The sequence below is a fragment of the Equus asinus genome, chromosome 23 (genome assembly GCF_041296235.1).
Source record: "Equus asinus isolate D_3611 breed Donkey chromosome 23, EquAss-T2T_v2, whole genome shotgun sequence".
Lineage (NCBI taxonomy): Eukaryota > Metazoa > Chordata > Mammalia > Perissodactyla > Equidae > Equus > Equus asinus.
This window is the reverse complement of record NC_091812.1, coordinates 12,764,258-12,781,096: the sequence shown is the minus strand read 5'-3', so window position 1 is coordinate 12,781,096 and position 16,839 is coordinate 12,764,258. Positions and strand designations below refer to the sequence as shown.

The 16,839-nt window shown below is 34.7% G+C and overlaps 1 protein-coding gene across 9 annotated transcripts in view; it reads left to right on the top strand.

Annotated features, from left to right (window-relative positions):
* The window catches only part of LOC106822500 (regulator of DNA class I crossover intermediates 1), a 154,702-nt gene that overhangs the window by 32,730 nt on the left and 105,133 nt on the right, over positions 1-16,839 (top strand). For all 9 annotated transcript variants that reach the window (XM_070495416.1, XM_070495422.1, XM_070495420.1 and 6 more), the window contains exons 4-7: positions 1,111-1,243; positions 1,645-1,693; positions 3,244-3,432; positions 7,118-7,233. In XM_070495416.1, coding sequence (XP_070351517.1) covers positions 1,111-1,243; positions 1,645-1,693; positions 3,244-3,432; positions 7,118-7,233 — 487 coding nt within the window. The remainder of the gene's footprint in view (positions 1-1,110; positions 1,244-1,644; positions 1,694-3,243; positions 3,433-7,117; positions 7,234-16,839) is intronic.

Sequence of the window (16,839 nt, the reverse complement as noted above, 5' to 3'; positions counted from 1 at the left end):
GAATCTGCCAGCACTTTGATCTTGGACTGCCCAGCCTCCAAACTGAGAAATAAATTTCTATTTTGTATAGTTCACCCAGGCTATGGTAGTCCGTTATAGCAGCCTGAACGGACTAAGACACTTAAAGGAAGGGTAGTGGTGCATCTGGGCCTCAGAGACTGCTTGAGTCAGGAAATTGAATACTACCAAGATTCTTTTTCACTTCAGATACTAGTTTTATTCTCTCAGACTGTCTTCATCAATGAAGCTTAAAATGTGACATTAAAAAACTAACATTGACAACTAGAAGCTATGTACCAGGGAGCTTTGGGGAGAAAAAGGAAAAATAAAATCCAAAATAAACCCACTATGAATTAACATTGCTCATCTCTCCAATTTCACCACCAGGGAAATACTGAGAGCTGCTTCTCTGATTCTGAATTTTTTAATTCTGCTGGAAGGATGTTGCCTTGCTCTGCTGGTGTCAGGTCTCAGCGCTGGAACAATTACTTATAACCAGAGGGGTGTAATACCATTATTGAGTGGCAGGTGGTTGCCACTAAACCAATTATTTTTTCCAGGGAAGCAGGGTTATATAAGAAGATAGAAGCTCTCCACTACAACTCTGTAGTTTGTGCACGTGTAAAAAGCATTTCCTGGAAAAGGAGCATAATTAAAAGTACTAAGCGGTCAAAATAGTTATATCGTCTATAAGGAGAGACAAGGCTGCTGCATCTAAAGTTTAAAACTCTAGTGAGGGAGATAGAGTTAACCAAGTACAGTAAACTATGGTAAGTGCTATAATAGAGAACATATGTAGTGCTGTGGGAATGTGTAATATAGCAACTGATACAGTCTAGGGGTTAGGGGAGTTTTGAAGGAATCAAAAAATAAAGCAAAATTTGTAGGGCCCCTTTCGTGAGGAGAATGTAAGATGATGAAGAAAAAGATGATTTGAATTATCTGTGATAGTTGCTAGTACTGTAATGTCTTCTATCATGTATAGAATATAGGTGGTTTTAGTAAATATCTAAGATGTACATTTACTTAATGACCATGGTATAGCAACCAATGCTTTTAAAAGATTTTATTATTCATTCTTAATTTTTAATTGCAACTTTTTCATTATAGAAACTGTGAGAAAACAGATCCATGTGAATATGAATAGAGACATAAAAATGCCCCTGAGAAAACATGATTTAGAACTTCCAATGTCGCCTCATCTTGTCCCGTCTAACCTCTGCATTGATGATATGGAAAACAAGTAGGTTTTAGCTAGGTTGTATATTATTAGGTATTTGAAAGAGTCATTATCAACTCTGTTTTATTCATTGGAAAATGTATAAAGGGATTATCCTAGCTCCAGTTTTTGTTTGTTTGACTGTTAGCAGTATTATTAAACTATTAAGACCTTTGTCAATGAACTAATATCCATGCTAAGTGTTTTTTGGATGCATAGTTTGACTTTCCTTATCATAAAAATCTCTCTCTAGTAATAATATAAATTTTATAAAACACAGTAATATTATAACCCTGGAATGATTTACTTAAGAGTTCCATATGTTTTCATATTTGTATAGAACAGTATGAATTTTAAATATTTATAAAAGATAATCAATTTTATTGCCACCTATGTGTTTAACTGTTACATTTTCTTTTCATTAGTTTACACTACCAAAGACAAGGCAGCAAGGAAGAACTTGGCCCAGTTAAGGTGAGAGTTAAACAAAAATTTTTTTAAGTTATTTTAACAATTGTGACATGCCACTGTTACCCAACCAGGTTCATTTTTGCCCGCCGCCCAGAAAGCCAAACACTGAGATGACGAGATAGCAGCAGAGAGAGGGTTTACTCACAAGGTAGCCATGTGAGGAAGCGAGCTCATGAGCCTGAAATTTGCTTCCCTGAAAACAGAGACTCAGGGATATATATGGGCCGGGGTCAACGTGGTCTGAAATGTGGAGAGAGGTGATTGGAGGTGAGGAGAGGTGAGGTAATGATGATCTGCACAAGCGTAGTCAGACTTCATGCCTCTTCATAGGACCCATGTTCACAAAATGGCGACATCAGCATGATCTGAGGGTAGAGTTTTTAGCCTCTTCAAGTTAAAAGGTCACCTGTTGGACATCTCCATAGGCCCAGTTGATGAGTTGGTGGTCTCAACTGGCCTGAAGTGGACAAGGAGTTCTAATTCCTGAAAAACAGCTCACACACGCATTACCATGGTGATGCAGGCACCAGGAAGATGTTACCTATAGGAGCCTAGCGGGAGTCAGCATATTGCCTAAACAGCACAATGAACAATGAGTGGGTTAAACAGCTAAAAGCTATAATCAGTAATTGCAAAAGGGAAAAAAACTTTAGTTCCTAGCTACTTAATCATCAATGGCTCACTTTCTGCCAGTTTCACCATCAAGTGATATAAATTTTTTGAGAATCAGAGAAAATTAGTTATCCTTTAAAAAAATTTTTAGTCTTTAAAATTGTTCTTTTAGAAGTTTTTAATGTAAGAAACCTATACCTTAAGAATATTTTAACGATTGCTTATGAGAAACCCTTTGGAGTTCTGGTAATGTAGACTAGGCCTTTGTGTGCAAAGCATTTGATTCTGCCTGTCACTGAAGAGCTGCAAAGGATAATTCATTTGGGGAGTTCTACTTTGGGTTCATGTCATCATTGAGCGATTCATGTTTTCAAACGTGGTGACCAGACTATTTTATTTTATATCAAATTGTGATTTTCAATATTCATGTTGATCCCAAGATTATTTTTCTTTCAAAGTATATTTCAAATAATTATTTTTTAGCAAATAAGACTTTAATCAATTAGAAAACACATAGATTGTGATTAAAGCTTGAAATGTGAAAGTCCAATGCCATATTATTAATTATTCTTTCCTTTGAATAGCTAAAATTAAGCTACGTCAGAAAGATAATGGCAGTGATACTAAAATCTCTTGGAAATCTTTCACCTGAATTGTAGATAAATGAAACTTAGATTTCCTGTCATTAGGAGAGGACATGCAGGAATGGAGCTTGAGGGTAGAGGGGACCATCGGTGAGAAAGGCAGGTGGAAAGGAGCTCTTAAGTATAATCTTAGTTGATAACCTCTCTTGTCTTAGTAAGGACTGTCAGTTACTGATGACTTGCCTTTACTTGGGACTTTTTCTCTAACTCGTGACCTTTTTCACTTTTATTTTAACTTTCCTCGTCTCTAGTTTATATATTTTGGCAAATCAAATGATTGTATCTTCTTTCCTATAGTCCTCGCAAGTCATGGACTCATATACAATGTTCGAACCTCAATTGAGCAGAATAGAAAACTGCAGCTTCACACCACCATCTTTGTCAGCAGAATTAGCTTCTAACAGAGATATTACAAGACAAAATTTTATTCCCAGAATAGTGCCTAGTCCTCAGAAAGTTGCATATGAAAAAAAGCAGAATGAACAGGTACCTTTCTTTTTTTAAATAAAAGTCTTTATTGAGTTAGATAGGTTACAATCTCGTGAAATTTCAGTTGTACATTATTGTTTGTCAGTTGTGTTGTAGGTGCACCCCTTCACCCTTTGTGCCCAACCCCCACCCCATCTTTCCCCTGGTAGCCGCTAATCTGTTCTCTTTGTCTACATTTTTAAATTCCTCATATGAGTGGAGTCATACAGAAATTGTCCTCCTCTATCTGGCTTATTTCACTTAACATAATTCCCTCAAGGTCCATCCATGTTGTTGCAAATGGGACGATTTTGTTCTTTTCTATGGCTGAGTAGTATTCCATTGTATATATATACCACATCTTCTTTATCCAGTCATCTGTTGATGGGCACTTAGGTTGCTTCCATGTCTTGGCTATTGTAAATAATGCTGCAATGGACATTGGGGTGCATGGGACTTTTGGAATTGCTGACTTCAAGCTCTTTGGATAGATACCCAGTAGTGGGATGGCTGAGTCATAAGGTGTTTCTATTTTTAATTTTTTGAGGAATCTCCGTACTGTTTTCCATAGTGGCTGCACCAGTTTGCATTCCCACCAGCAGTGTATGAGGGTTCCTTTTTCTCCACAACCTCTCCAACATTTGTTACTATTTGTTTTAGTTATTTGCGTCATTCTAATGGGTGTAAGGTGATAGCTTAGTGTAGTTTTGGTTTCCATTTCCCTGATGATCAACGATGATGAACTTCTTTTCATGTGCCTATTTGGCCATCCGTATATCTTCTTTGGAGAAATGTCTGTTTATGTCTCCTGCCCATTTTTTGATCGGGTTGTTTGATTTTTTTTGTTGTTGAGTTGTGTGAGTTCTTTATATATTATGGATATTAAGCCTTTGTCAGATATATGACTTGCAAATATTTTTTCCCAGTTAGTGGGTTGGTTGTTTGTGAACAGGTCCCTTTCAATCACTAGTTCTTAGCATTTTATATTTTTGTGATATGCTCTTTTTTTCTTTTTATGGATTGAAAAAATATTAGTTGTGGGTTGCTATAGATATAGCCAAATTAGGAGAGAAAATAAGTATAATAATTCTTCTTAGGTCAAAAACTTAATTCTCTGGGCTGTAGAAGATTATGAATCCCAAAAGTGGAATGTTCTTTAAAAGTCTTTGAAATCATCATCTTTTTATAAAATTATTGATAGTAAAATTGACCATAGTTCAATGTGTTATGTAATACTTGATTGTAATCACAGTAAAGGAGTAGTTGGTGATGTCATGATGGCCCAGTATACATGATATGGAAAGGATCCTGTGAATAGCAGTACATAATCTCAGTGATGCCATAGTAATCTGTTAAAGTATAAGTTGTGATGGCTTGATTCTTTCTATGACTTGAAAGATAGCTGGTTATATGCACTTCCATCCGAGACTATGCACATATGTGTATATAGATAGAGATATTTAGTGCTAAAACGTTCAATCGTTGTAGTCTCTAAAGTTAAAATTATAAAAACATCCAAATTTTTGAAGTTTGAAATATATATGCCATAGAACATACCAAGAAATGATCTTTTACTAAGTTTACATAGAGTTAAAAAATATAAAATTATTAAAGGTTACTATACTAATATATAATGGTAGTGAGTAAAATGGTTATGTAAACACTCTATCTTGTTAACAAGGTTAACAAGAATATTTAGTTTTGAATCTCTCCCATTTTTAGCATGAGGTGGTTTTATGTCATATTTGTGTATTATTTCTAAATTAATTTATAATTAGCAAATTTATAATAATTTATAAATTATAGTTATATATTACAGTATTATAGTTATATACAATATGTAATGATATTCAATTTTATTGAAGTATGTTTTCTGCTTTTCAGAGAAGGGAAAATGAAGTATTGTGCTAGGCTTATTAATTTAAGGACCCAATAATTTTTTGTTGTTGCTTTGGTGAGGAAGATTGGCCCTGAGCCAACATCTGTTGCCAGTCTTCCTCTTTCTGTTTGAGGAATATTGTTGCTGAGCTAACACCTGTGGCCCTCTTCCTCCATTTTGTATATGGGTTGCTGCCACAGCATGGTTTGTTGAGTGGTATGTAGGTCTGTGCCCAGGATCTGAACCAGTGAACCCTGGGCCGCCGAAGCATAGTGTGGGAACTTAACCACTATGCCACTGGGCTGGCCCCCCAATAATTTTCGAGTGATGCAATGAAAAACATTCAGTTACCCGTTCCATTTGTATTTTATAAGACTAAAACTTGCATCCTACATCAGCTTTAACTCATCCTTGCTTTGTTAAATAGTTTATAGGATAGAATGAGACCCTGTGTAATCTATACTTGAATAATCTTCTACTTAGAGACTGCAGGTTAGTGATTATCTCCAAAGGGGTAAATAATGTTGTACTTCATATGGCAGAAGAGAGAAAAGAGAAGCTAACGTCCCTGGTAAGGTGTGGTGTCACATTGTGAAGTATTAGGGAATTTATTTATTTGGATATATATTTGGAGAGATTTCAGGAAAATTAAAATGAGACTATAAATTACATAAGAAAATGAGTTGAAAAACAGGTTGGAATAAAAAGTGGTCTGGGGCTTACTAGTCCCTGGAGAAGTAGTATTGAGCCAATATATAATATTCTCTTCTGTTTTGATTTGTTTGTGTGTTTCTCGCTTCAAGGGATGACATTGTCCCTGCACCATTGACACTGTCTCTCTGAGGCTGAGATGAGATATGTTATCAGACTTTATTTTCAGCTTTTCTTGATTTTAGACCTTTTTTTAAAAAAAGACTTTTAGTATCTCTTTTTGCCTGCACATCTTTTTTTTTTCTGACTCTTTCTGTCATTGCTTGTCTTTGGACGTCTCGTTTCTGTGTTTCATGGCTTATACATAAAATATACTACAGATATGAATTATTATTGCTGGATAGATTAGTGTTGGGCCATTATAATATCTTTATATGGTACCTTCCTCATTAACAAATGGGTTATCACATCTGCTTTTCACAAGAGTCTTTCCATACTTTCCCCGTTTTGCACTCAGTGGTAGCGATATTCAGAAAGATTAAAGTAGCAGAGGCTGGCCCTGTTGCCGAGTGCTTAAGTTCACGCGCTCCACTACGGCGGCCCAGGGTTTTGCCGGTTCGAATCCTGGACGTGGACATGGCATAGCTCGTCAGGCCATGCTAAGTCGGTGTCCCACATGCCACAACTAGAAGGACCCACAACTAAAAATACACAACTATGTACTGGGAGGTTTTGGGGAGAAAGAAGAAAGATAAAATCTTTTTTTAAAAAAAAGATTAAAGTAGCAGTCTAAAATTAGTAAATGGGGGAACAGAGATAAGTACAGTTGTTTCCTTGGGAGAAATCATTATTTTCTGTCAGCGATATTTAACTTTTATTTACTCAAGATCTTGGTGTTCTGGGTCTTTTTTTTTAATCTTTTTTTACCTCTGAGAAAATGGTTAGCTCACCATAGATCAACCCTGTTATTTTAGCAGTCATTCAAGTACTGACACTGCTTTCATTATTAGAACAGTATTTATTTTGTTTTCAATAAGGACACTCTTTCTTTTAGACTAAAAAATACATTTTTAAACTATAGATGTCTACTTAAATGAGGTTTTACGGTAAATTATTTAAATTGTATATATGTACATTTACCCTTTTGGCAGGTTCTTCCTTTTTTTTTTTCAGCTCAGTAATGTTAATTATTCTAATTCCGTGATTTCCAAATTAAACAAAAATCAAGATGCTTTCAGTCCATCATATAAAACAGCACAATTTGGAACATTATTTGAAAGATTAAACAGGTAAGCAAAGATGTTGAAGGAAATAAAGAACCTGTAGCATGCTCTCTTTGAGTTATTAATTTGATTTTACTGGACAGAAGTATTTTTAGTTAGAAACGTAAACAGACCTAAGTAAAACTTCTAAGGAAAAAAAAACACTGTATGTAAAATGTAGCATTTAATTAAAGTAGTTATAAGTAATGATTTTCTGATGTACATATCTACCTTTCATTTATTTATTTTAAAAAATATTTTGGGCCAAGGTGTTTTGCATCTGTTTTATAATCCCTGTTTTATGAATTACTACTTTCTTTTTCTTTATCATAAGCATAATAATTTTTTTTTCATATTTATGGTAGTTGATCAGTGCCCCATTTTTATTTTCTAGGTGTCTGTATTTAAACTCTGGTTCGTTGTTTTAAAAGACATTAAACTTGTAAAACCAGTTTGAATCACTCTTGGTAATCATAGTGAGAAACTTTGACTCTGTAATTCTGTCTCAGTCTTCCTCATTTTAGTAAATGGCACCACTATTCACTCAGTTGCTTAAGCCAAAAAAAAGTTGTACCTGATTCCTTCCTTTCCTTCAACTCCCAATATCTGTTTCACAAAGTATTGTCAATTCTGTATTCTAATAAACTTTAAAGTTATCTACTCATGTCTCCATCTCTACAGGTTCCATTTCAGTCTAAGCCACCACTGCCTCTTGCCTAGAATTGTAATAGCCATATAACAGTTCTTTTTGTTTCCTCTTTGTCCTTAGGTCTATTTTTTTTCACACTTTATTAATGTATAATCAACATACCATAAACTGAACTTATCTAAAATGTGCACTTTGGTAAGTTGTGACATATGTCAAAAATAATGACCATTCATCATCCCCAGTAGTTTCTTTGGGCACCTTTGTAATCCCTTCCTCTGGCTACTTTACATCCCTTACTCCCATCCCAAGGCAACTGCTGATCTGCTTTCTATCACTGTTGATTAGTTTGTATTTTCTAGAATTTTATATAAATTGCATTAATACAGTATGTTCTCCTTGTTTTGGTCTAGCTTCTTTGACCTAGCATAATTTGAGATTCATCTATGTCGTTGGTTGTGTATATCAATGGTTCATTCCTTTTTATTGCTGAGTAGTATTCCATTGTATGGCCATAGCACAGTTTATTCATCTGTTGATGACCATTTGGCTTTTTTCTCCAAGTTTTGGCTATTCCAAATAAAGCTGCTATGAAAGTTCATATGGAAGTCTTTGTTTAGACATATGCTTTCATTTCTCTTGGGGAAATATCTATGAGTGGAATGGCTGGGTCATATGGTAGGTATATGATTAAATTTTTAAGAAACTGACAAACTGTTTTCTAAAGTGATTTGTACCATTTTACATCGCACAGCAGTGTATGAGAGTTCCAGTTGCAGCATACCTTTGACAACACTTGGTAAAGTCAGTCTTTTAAAATATATGCCATTCTAGTCAATATGTAATAGTATCTTACTTTGGTTTTAATTTTGCATTTCCCTAATGACTAATGATGTTGGCATCTTTTCATGTGCTTATCAGCCATTTGTGTATCTTTGGTGAAATGCTTACCTTTTTCCTTTCCTTAGTGGTGTCTTTTTGAAGTAAAAAAGGTTTTAATTTTGATGAAATACAGTTTATTAATTTTTTCATTTAGAAATTGTTTGTGTGTTGTCATAGCTAACAAGTCTTTGACTAAGCCAGGGCCATGAAGATTTTTTCCTATGTTTTTTTCTGTCTTGTAGTTTTAGATCTTACATTTAGTTCTATGATCTGTTTTGAGTTAACTTTTATGTATTGTGTGAGGTAAGGGTCTAAATTCACCATTTGCATTTGTGGAAAGGAAAGAATATCTTTTCCCCACTGAATTGCTTTGGCACCTTTGTTGAAAATCGATTGACCAAAAATGTAAGTTGTTTTTCTTTTCCCCCAGGAATCTCAGTTCTGTTCCATCGGTTAATTATGTCTATCTTTATGTCAGTGCCACACTGTCCTGATTACTATAGCTTTACTGTATGTTTTGAAATTGAGAACTGTATTAGTCTTCCAGTTTGTTGTTCTTTTTTGAAAATGTTTTGGCTTTTCTTAGTCCTTTGCATTTCCCTATAAATTTTAGCATCAACCTGTCAGTTTCTGGAAATAAAAAAAGCCTACTTGGATTTTGATAGGGATTGTATTGAATCTGTAGATCAATTTGGGGAAAGTTGCCATCTTAACAATAGTGATTTTTCCAATCCTTGAACATGAAATGTTTCTCCTATTCATTTTTTTTTGAATGTCGTAACAGCTTTATTCATAGTAGTCCCAAATTTGAACTAACCTAGATGTCCATTAAGAATAGAATATTATGGGGCTGGCCTGGTGGCATAGTGGTTAAGTTTGCATGCTCCACTTCGGTGGCCTAGGGTTTGCAAGTTTGGATCCCAGGTGCAGACCTAGCACCACTTGTCAAGCCGCACTGTGGTGGCATCCCACATAAAATAGAGGAAGATTGACATAGAGGTTAGCTCAGTGACAATCTTCCTCAAGCAAAAAGAGGAAGATAGGCAACAGATGTTAGCTCAGGGCCAGTCTCCCTCACACACACACAAAAGAATAGAATATTATATAATATTCATGCAGTGAAATAATACACAGAAATGAAAAAGAATAAACTGCTGATACATGCAGTAACAAGCATCTCCGTGGAAGAATCTCAACACAAAAAGAGGACCATTGTGTAATTCCATTTATGTGGAGTTCAGAACCTGGCTGAATTAATGAATGGTGATAGCACTCAGAATGGTGGTTACTGTTGGGAGGTGTGGACTTGGAGGGGCATGAGAGAACCTTCCAGTGTGTTTGAAGAGTTTTATTTTTCCAGATTTATTGAGATATAATTGACAAATAAAAATTGTATATATTTAAGATGTTCAAGATGATGATTTGCTATACATATACATTGTGAAATGATTACCACAGTCAAGCTAATTAACACATTCATCACCTCAAATAGTTACCATTTTTGGGTATGTGATCAGACCACTTAAGATCTGCTCTATTAACAAATATACAATTTACAAGTATACGATATAGTATTATTAACTATAGTCATCATCTTGTACATTAGATCCCCAGAACTTACTCATCTTATAACTGGAAGTTTGTACCCTTTGACTAATATCTCATTTCCCCTACTCCCCAGCATCTGGCAGCCACCATTCTATTCTCTGCTTCGAGTGTGACGTTTTAGATTCCATGTATGGGTGAAATCATATAGTATTTGTCTTTCTGTGTCTGACTTATTTCACTTAGCATAATGTTCTCCCTCTTCATCTATGTTGTCACAAATGGCAAGATTTCCTTTTTTATGGCTGAACCATATTACATTGTGTTTGATCTTCTTTAATTTCTCTGAGTAATGTATTTTTTTTTTTAAAGATTGGTACCTGAGCTAACAACTGTTGCCAATCCTTTTTTTTTTTGTCCTGCTTTTTCTCCGCAAATCCCCCCAGTACACAGCTATATATATTCTAGTTGTGGGTCCTTCTACTTGTAGCATGTGGGATACTGCCTCAATGTGGCCTGATGAGTGGTGCCATGTCCGCGTCCAGGATCCGAACCGGCAAAACCTTGGGCCGCTGAAGTGGAGCGTGTGAACTTAACCACTTGGCCACTGGGCTGGCCCCTCAGTAATGTATTGTAGTTTTCAATAGATAAGCAGTGTGCTGCTTTTGTTAAATTTATTTCTAAGTATCTTATTCTTTTTATGCTGTTGTGAATGGAATTATTTTCTTAATTTCATTTTTGGATTGTTCATTGCTAGTGTATAGAAATACAATTAATTTTTGTATATTGATCTTGTATCCTTCAACTTTGCTGAGATCATTATTAGTTCTAGTAGTATTTTTGTGGATTCTTTAGGAGTTTCACCATACTGGATTATGTTGTCCATAAATAAAGGTGTTTTTATCTCTCCTTTTTCAATCTGGTTGCCTTTTACTTGTTTTTCTTGCCTGAGTGACTACAACCTCTAGTACAGTGTGGAATAGCAGTGACAAGAGTGGCCATGCTTGCATTTTTCCCACTCTTAGGGAAAAAGCATTTAGCCTTCACTATTAAGTATGATATTAGCTGTAGGTTTTTTTGTAGGTGCCCTTTATCAGGTTGAGGAAAGTCCCTTCTATTCCTAGTTCATTGAACATTTTTATCATGGATTTTGTCAAATGCTCTTTCTGTGTCCCTTGAGATTATCATCTAGTTTTTTCCTTTATTCTATTAACATGTAATATATTACCGTATTTTGAAGTATTAAACTACCTTGCACTCCTGGGTTAAAAGCTGCTTGGTCATTATAGATAAACCTCTTCATGTAATGCTGGATTTGGTTTGCTAATATTTTGTTTATGATTTTTGCATCCATATTCATTAGGAAAATTGGTCTGAATTTTTCTTTTCTTCTTATGTTTTTTGTCTGGCTTTCATCTCAGAATAATACTGGCCTCATATAATAAAGTGTAAAGTGTTTGCTCTATTTAATAGAAGAATTTGTGGATTCTTTAGATGTTTTTGCATCAGGGCTGTTCTTAGTGGGAAGGCTTTTTACTAATTTTTTTTACTTGTGTAAAGATCTATTCAGATTTTCTAATTTCTTCTTGAATCAGTTGTAGTAATATCTGTTTTTCTAGGAATTAATCCGCTTCATCTAAGTTGTATGATCTATTAGCATAAGGTGATTTATAGTATTCCCTTGAAACCCTTTCGGTTTCTGTCAGGTTGGTGTTGATGTCCCTTTTTGAGTTCTAGATCTGTGTCTTTTCTCCTTTTTTTCTTGGTCAGTGTAGCTGAAGATTTGCTAATTTTATTGGTCTTTTTAAAGAACTAAGTTTAGGGTTTTGTCAATTTTCTCTATTTTTCTGTTTTTCATTCCATTGATTTCTGCCCTAATGTTTATGATTTCCTTTTTCTGCTTGCTTTTGGCTTAGTTTGCCTGTCTTTTTTTAGTTTCTTAAAGTGCAAGCTTAACTTACTGATTTGCTATATTTCTTCTCTCCTAATACAGGCATTAAAAGGTATAAATTTCCCTCTAAGCAGTGCTTAGAGGCCAACCAATGATTAGTTGGAGGTTGTGTTTAAGTACCTTCAGCTAACAAGGCTTCCTCCCTTGCACAAGACCTTACACTCAGCCAGGGATGAGTAGATACCTGTAGCTCTTTCTGGTCTCTCCTGAGTCTGCACTCAGCCTTACACATGTATGCAACCTTCCAGACCACCAGGAGGGTCTGGGAGTTTATCAAAACCTCTTGTACCTTTTTGTTTTCTGGATCTCTCTATGAAATTTCTGGATGGTTTTTGCTTGCTCCAAATATCTCAGCCTCAGGCAGCTGCAATTTTGGGCTTCTTTGATAGTTTGCCACCAAGACAATGATTACCTTTGACAAATTCCCTGGGCATGAGTCTCCCACCTTCCCGACCCTCTCCAGACAAGCTCAGCCTTGGTAGGCTACCAGCCATGGAGTTGGGGGTGGAGGGATGGTGGCAGCCTCAGGCTAAAACTCCACAGGCTCCCACTGGATCTACTAAGGTTGAGTAGTTTTTCTTGAAGTACTGCTTCACAGTTTATTGGATGCCATTGGTCACTCCCCATATTTGAGATGATTTTTTTTGTGAGTGTTATCTGGTTCTGTTACAAGATTTGCCAGGTTTCTCAGTCTCTCATTCCAGAAGTCTGGCCCCACAATTGATTAATTTTGAATGTTAAACCAACCTTGTATTCCTGAGATAAACCCTACTTGGTCACAATGTGCTAACCTTGTTATGCATTCATTGGATTTGATTTGCCAAAATTTTGTTAGGGATTTTTACATTAGTCTTCATGAGGGAGATTACTTTCTAGTAATATCTTGTAACATCTTAGTCTGGTTTTGATATCAGCCTAATGTTGGTGTCATAGAATGAGTTGAGAAGTATTCCCTCCTGTGTAATTTTCTGAAAGAGTTTGTGTAGGATTGGTACATTTCTTCCTTAAATGTCTGGTAGAGTTCATCAGTGAAGTCAGTTGGTATGAAGTTCTTTTTGTGGGAAGGTTTTTGTTTTTACTATAATTTCCCTTTTTTACTAGATAGAAGGCTAGTTAGATTATTATTTTTTTAGTGAGCTTTGGTAGTTTGTGTCATACAAAAAATGTATCCATTTTATCTATGTTGTAAAATTTATTGACTTAAAGTTATTCATAATATCTCCTTATTATGCGTATGAAATCTTTAACTTCTGTAGTGATGTCTTTTCTCCTATTACTAATATGGGTAAGTTGTTTCTTCTCCCCTTTTTCCCAGTGATTATTCTGATTAGAGACTTGCCAATTTTATTTATTTTCTCACAGAATCATCTTTCAGTTTCACTTATTTCTTATTTTTGTTTTTATTTCATTGAATTCTGCTCTTATCTTTATTTCCTTTTGTCTGTTTACTTTGGATTTAATTTACTCCTTTTTTCCTGATTTCTTAAGGTGAAAGCTGAGGTCATTGACTTGAGACTATTTTTCTTTTCTAATGCACGTGTTTAGTGCTGTAAATTTTCCACTAACTGCTGCTTTGCTGCATCCTACAGATTTTGATATGTTTTGTTTTATTTTCATTCAGTTAAAAAACTTTCTAATTTTCCTTTTGATTTCTTCTTCGCTCCATGAGATATTTAGAAATTTGTTATTTGGTTCCTAAAATTCCCAAGACTTTTCTGTTATCTTTCTAAATTAATTCCATTGTGGACAGGGAACATCCTTTGTGTGATTTGAATCCTTTCAAATTTATTGAGACTTGTATTATGGTTATGAATATAGTTTACATTTAGTGCAACAATTGATATATGATTGGATTTGTCTGTTCTCTTGCTATTTAATTTTTATTTCTCCCATATAATCTTTGTTCCCTTTCCCTCTTTTCTGCCTTTATTTGATTTTAGTCTTTTTTATGACTTAATTTATCCTTTTGTTGGCTTGTTATCTATAACTCTGTTTTGTTTTTCAGTGGTTTCTTTCGAATTTATTGTATATATTTTAATTTATCACAGACTATATTCTAGTTATGTTATACTACTTCATGTATTGTGTAAGAACCCTGTAATGGTATGCTTCCATTTCTCCACTCTGGTCTTTGTGGTGTTGTATTCATACATTCACTTATATAAATGTTATAAATCCAATAATATATTATTGTTGTTTTTGCTTTAGAGAGAGTTAAAAATTAAGAAAATATGTTTTTTATACTTAAGCACAAATTTATCATTTTTGGTGGTCTTTGTTATTTTGTGTAGATCTAGATTTCCATGTGGTGATATTTTCCTTATGTTTGAAAGACTTTTGTTAACATTTCTTATAGTGTGGGGCTGCTAGTAATTAATTCTTTCAGGTTCTGTGTATTTGTAAGTTTTTATTCTTTTCTTTTTGAAAGATATCTTTTGCATTGTTTCCTACTAGAAGTTGCTGTCATTCTTATCTTAATATCTATATATCTAATATATAATTTTTCTCTGTTTCTAAGATTTTTCTATCATAGATTCTCCATGGTGGATTTTCTATCATAGATTTCTATCCATTGATTAGGATGTTCCTTTTCTTTTTATTTCTTGTCTTTGAGCTGCATTGAGCATCTTGGATCTGTGAACTTAGTTTTTATCGAATGTGGAAAATTCAGCCATTGATTTTTTGGATATTTTTTATTCCTCTCCTCTCTTCTTTGGGGACCTTAATAACATGTAAGTTAGTCCATTTGAAGTTGTGTCACAGTTTATTGATGCTCTGTTTATTTATTTTCATCTTTTTTTCTCTCATTGTTTCATTTTATATAGATTATATTGCTTTTTCTTCAGATTCTCTAGTTGTATCTTCTTTGGTGTCTAATCTCTATGTAAATCTATTCAGTATATTTTTTATCTCTAGAAGTTTGTTTTAACTCTTCTTTATATCTTCCATGTTTCTATTCAACATCCTCAGTCTTTCGTCTATCTTTTTGGACGTAGGGAATATAGTTCTGATAACTCTTTTAATGTCCTTGTCTACGAATTCTGTCATTTGTGTCATTTCTTGGTCTATTTCTAATAATTGATTTTTCTCTTCATTATGGGTTGTAACTTTCTACTTTTTTGCATTCCTGATAATTTTTTTTTAGATTGTATACATTATGAATTTCATCTTTTTGGTCTGGAAATTTTTGTATTCCTATAAATTTTCCTAAGGTTTTTCTGGGATTTTAGTTGCTTGGAAATAGTATGATCTTATTAAGGCTTGCTTTAAACTTTTGTTAAACAGGACCAGATACACCTTCACTCTGTGGCTAATTTTGCCCCCTGCTAAGGCAATATCCTTCTTGTATTCTTAGATTTCCTTTGAATTAAGAGGTTTTCCACTGTAACTGGTGGAAACACAAAATTTTCCCATTTCTGTTTGAGTTCCTGGAATTGTTCAATCTTCTCATCTTGGGTGTTGCTTTTCCCAGCCTTGGGTAATTACTTCATACGCATGTGCTGATCAGTACTTAGCTGAAGATTTGAGAACTTTCTGTAGATCTCTGGAGCCCTCTCTCTTTGAAGCACTCTCCTTCATGGTACTCTGCCCTGCATACTCTGTTCTCTGCAGTCTTCCTGACCTTCCAGTGCTGTTTCCTCAACAAAGGGAATCTGTGGGCTCCAACTGGATTTCCCCTCTCTGTTCTGTGGCTTGGATACTCTCTCCAAGCAATAAGCTAGGAGCAGTCATAGAATTCACCTTACTTGTTTTCTCTCTGTCAGGGATCGTTATCCTATTCTATCCAATGGCCCAAGTCTGAAAGCCATTGTCTCATACAGTTTGTCCAGTTTTATAATTCTGTCAGTCAATGAGGCTAAATCTTGTTTCTCTAACTTCATTTTGGCCAGATGGAAATCAGGATATTCACATTCACCCAGCAGTCAGACTGATATTTTTTAAGGCAAAAAGCAAGACAGTTTTACTTTTGTACTTAGCAATTTTCAATATTTCTTATTGCTCTTTTCAAAAATAAAGCTCTACATGATCTGGGCCCTTTTGTACCTTTTAAGCCTTAGGCCGTAAGTTTTCTTTCACTGATTCTATTCTAGCTTTACTCCTCTTCTTTTTGTTTCTCACATGTGCTGCAAATCTTGTATTTGTGTTTATTCCATCCCCCTGCAGTATGCATACTCCTCTCTTTATATGTCTAATCATTCTGTATCTTTAGCTTATTTATCACTTCTTTGCTAGGAACTTTCCTGACCAGCTATCTGAAAAGGACCTCCAACACAAGTTGTTCCATCGTCTGATCTTTTAGCACCTATAAAGCTGCTGTAATTATCTTTTTTATTTGTTTATTTCTTTTATCCATTGTACTTATTAATGGTTAGTTATCTTATTTATTTGTTATTATCTTCCTTCACTAGAATATAAGCTGTATCATCTCCCTACCACATGGCAGGCATACATTAAATATCTGTTTAATGCACATAAAGGCTTATTCAGATAATGAATTTATCCATATTGTAGTCCGTAAATGAATGAACTTTTATCTATAGGAAAAAGTGTTAAAGAAGTTGGATCGATTTATCTTAGTAAGGCTTTTATATTTTTAGCATCATTTCTC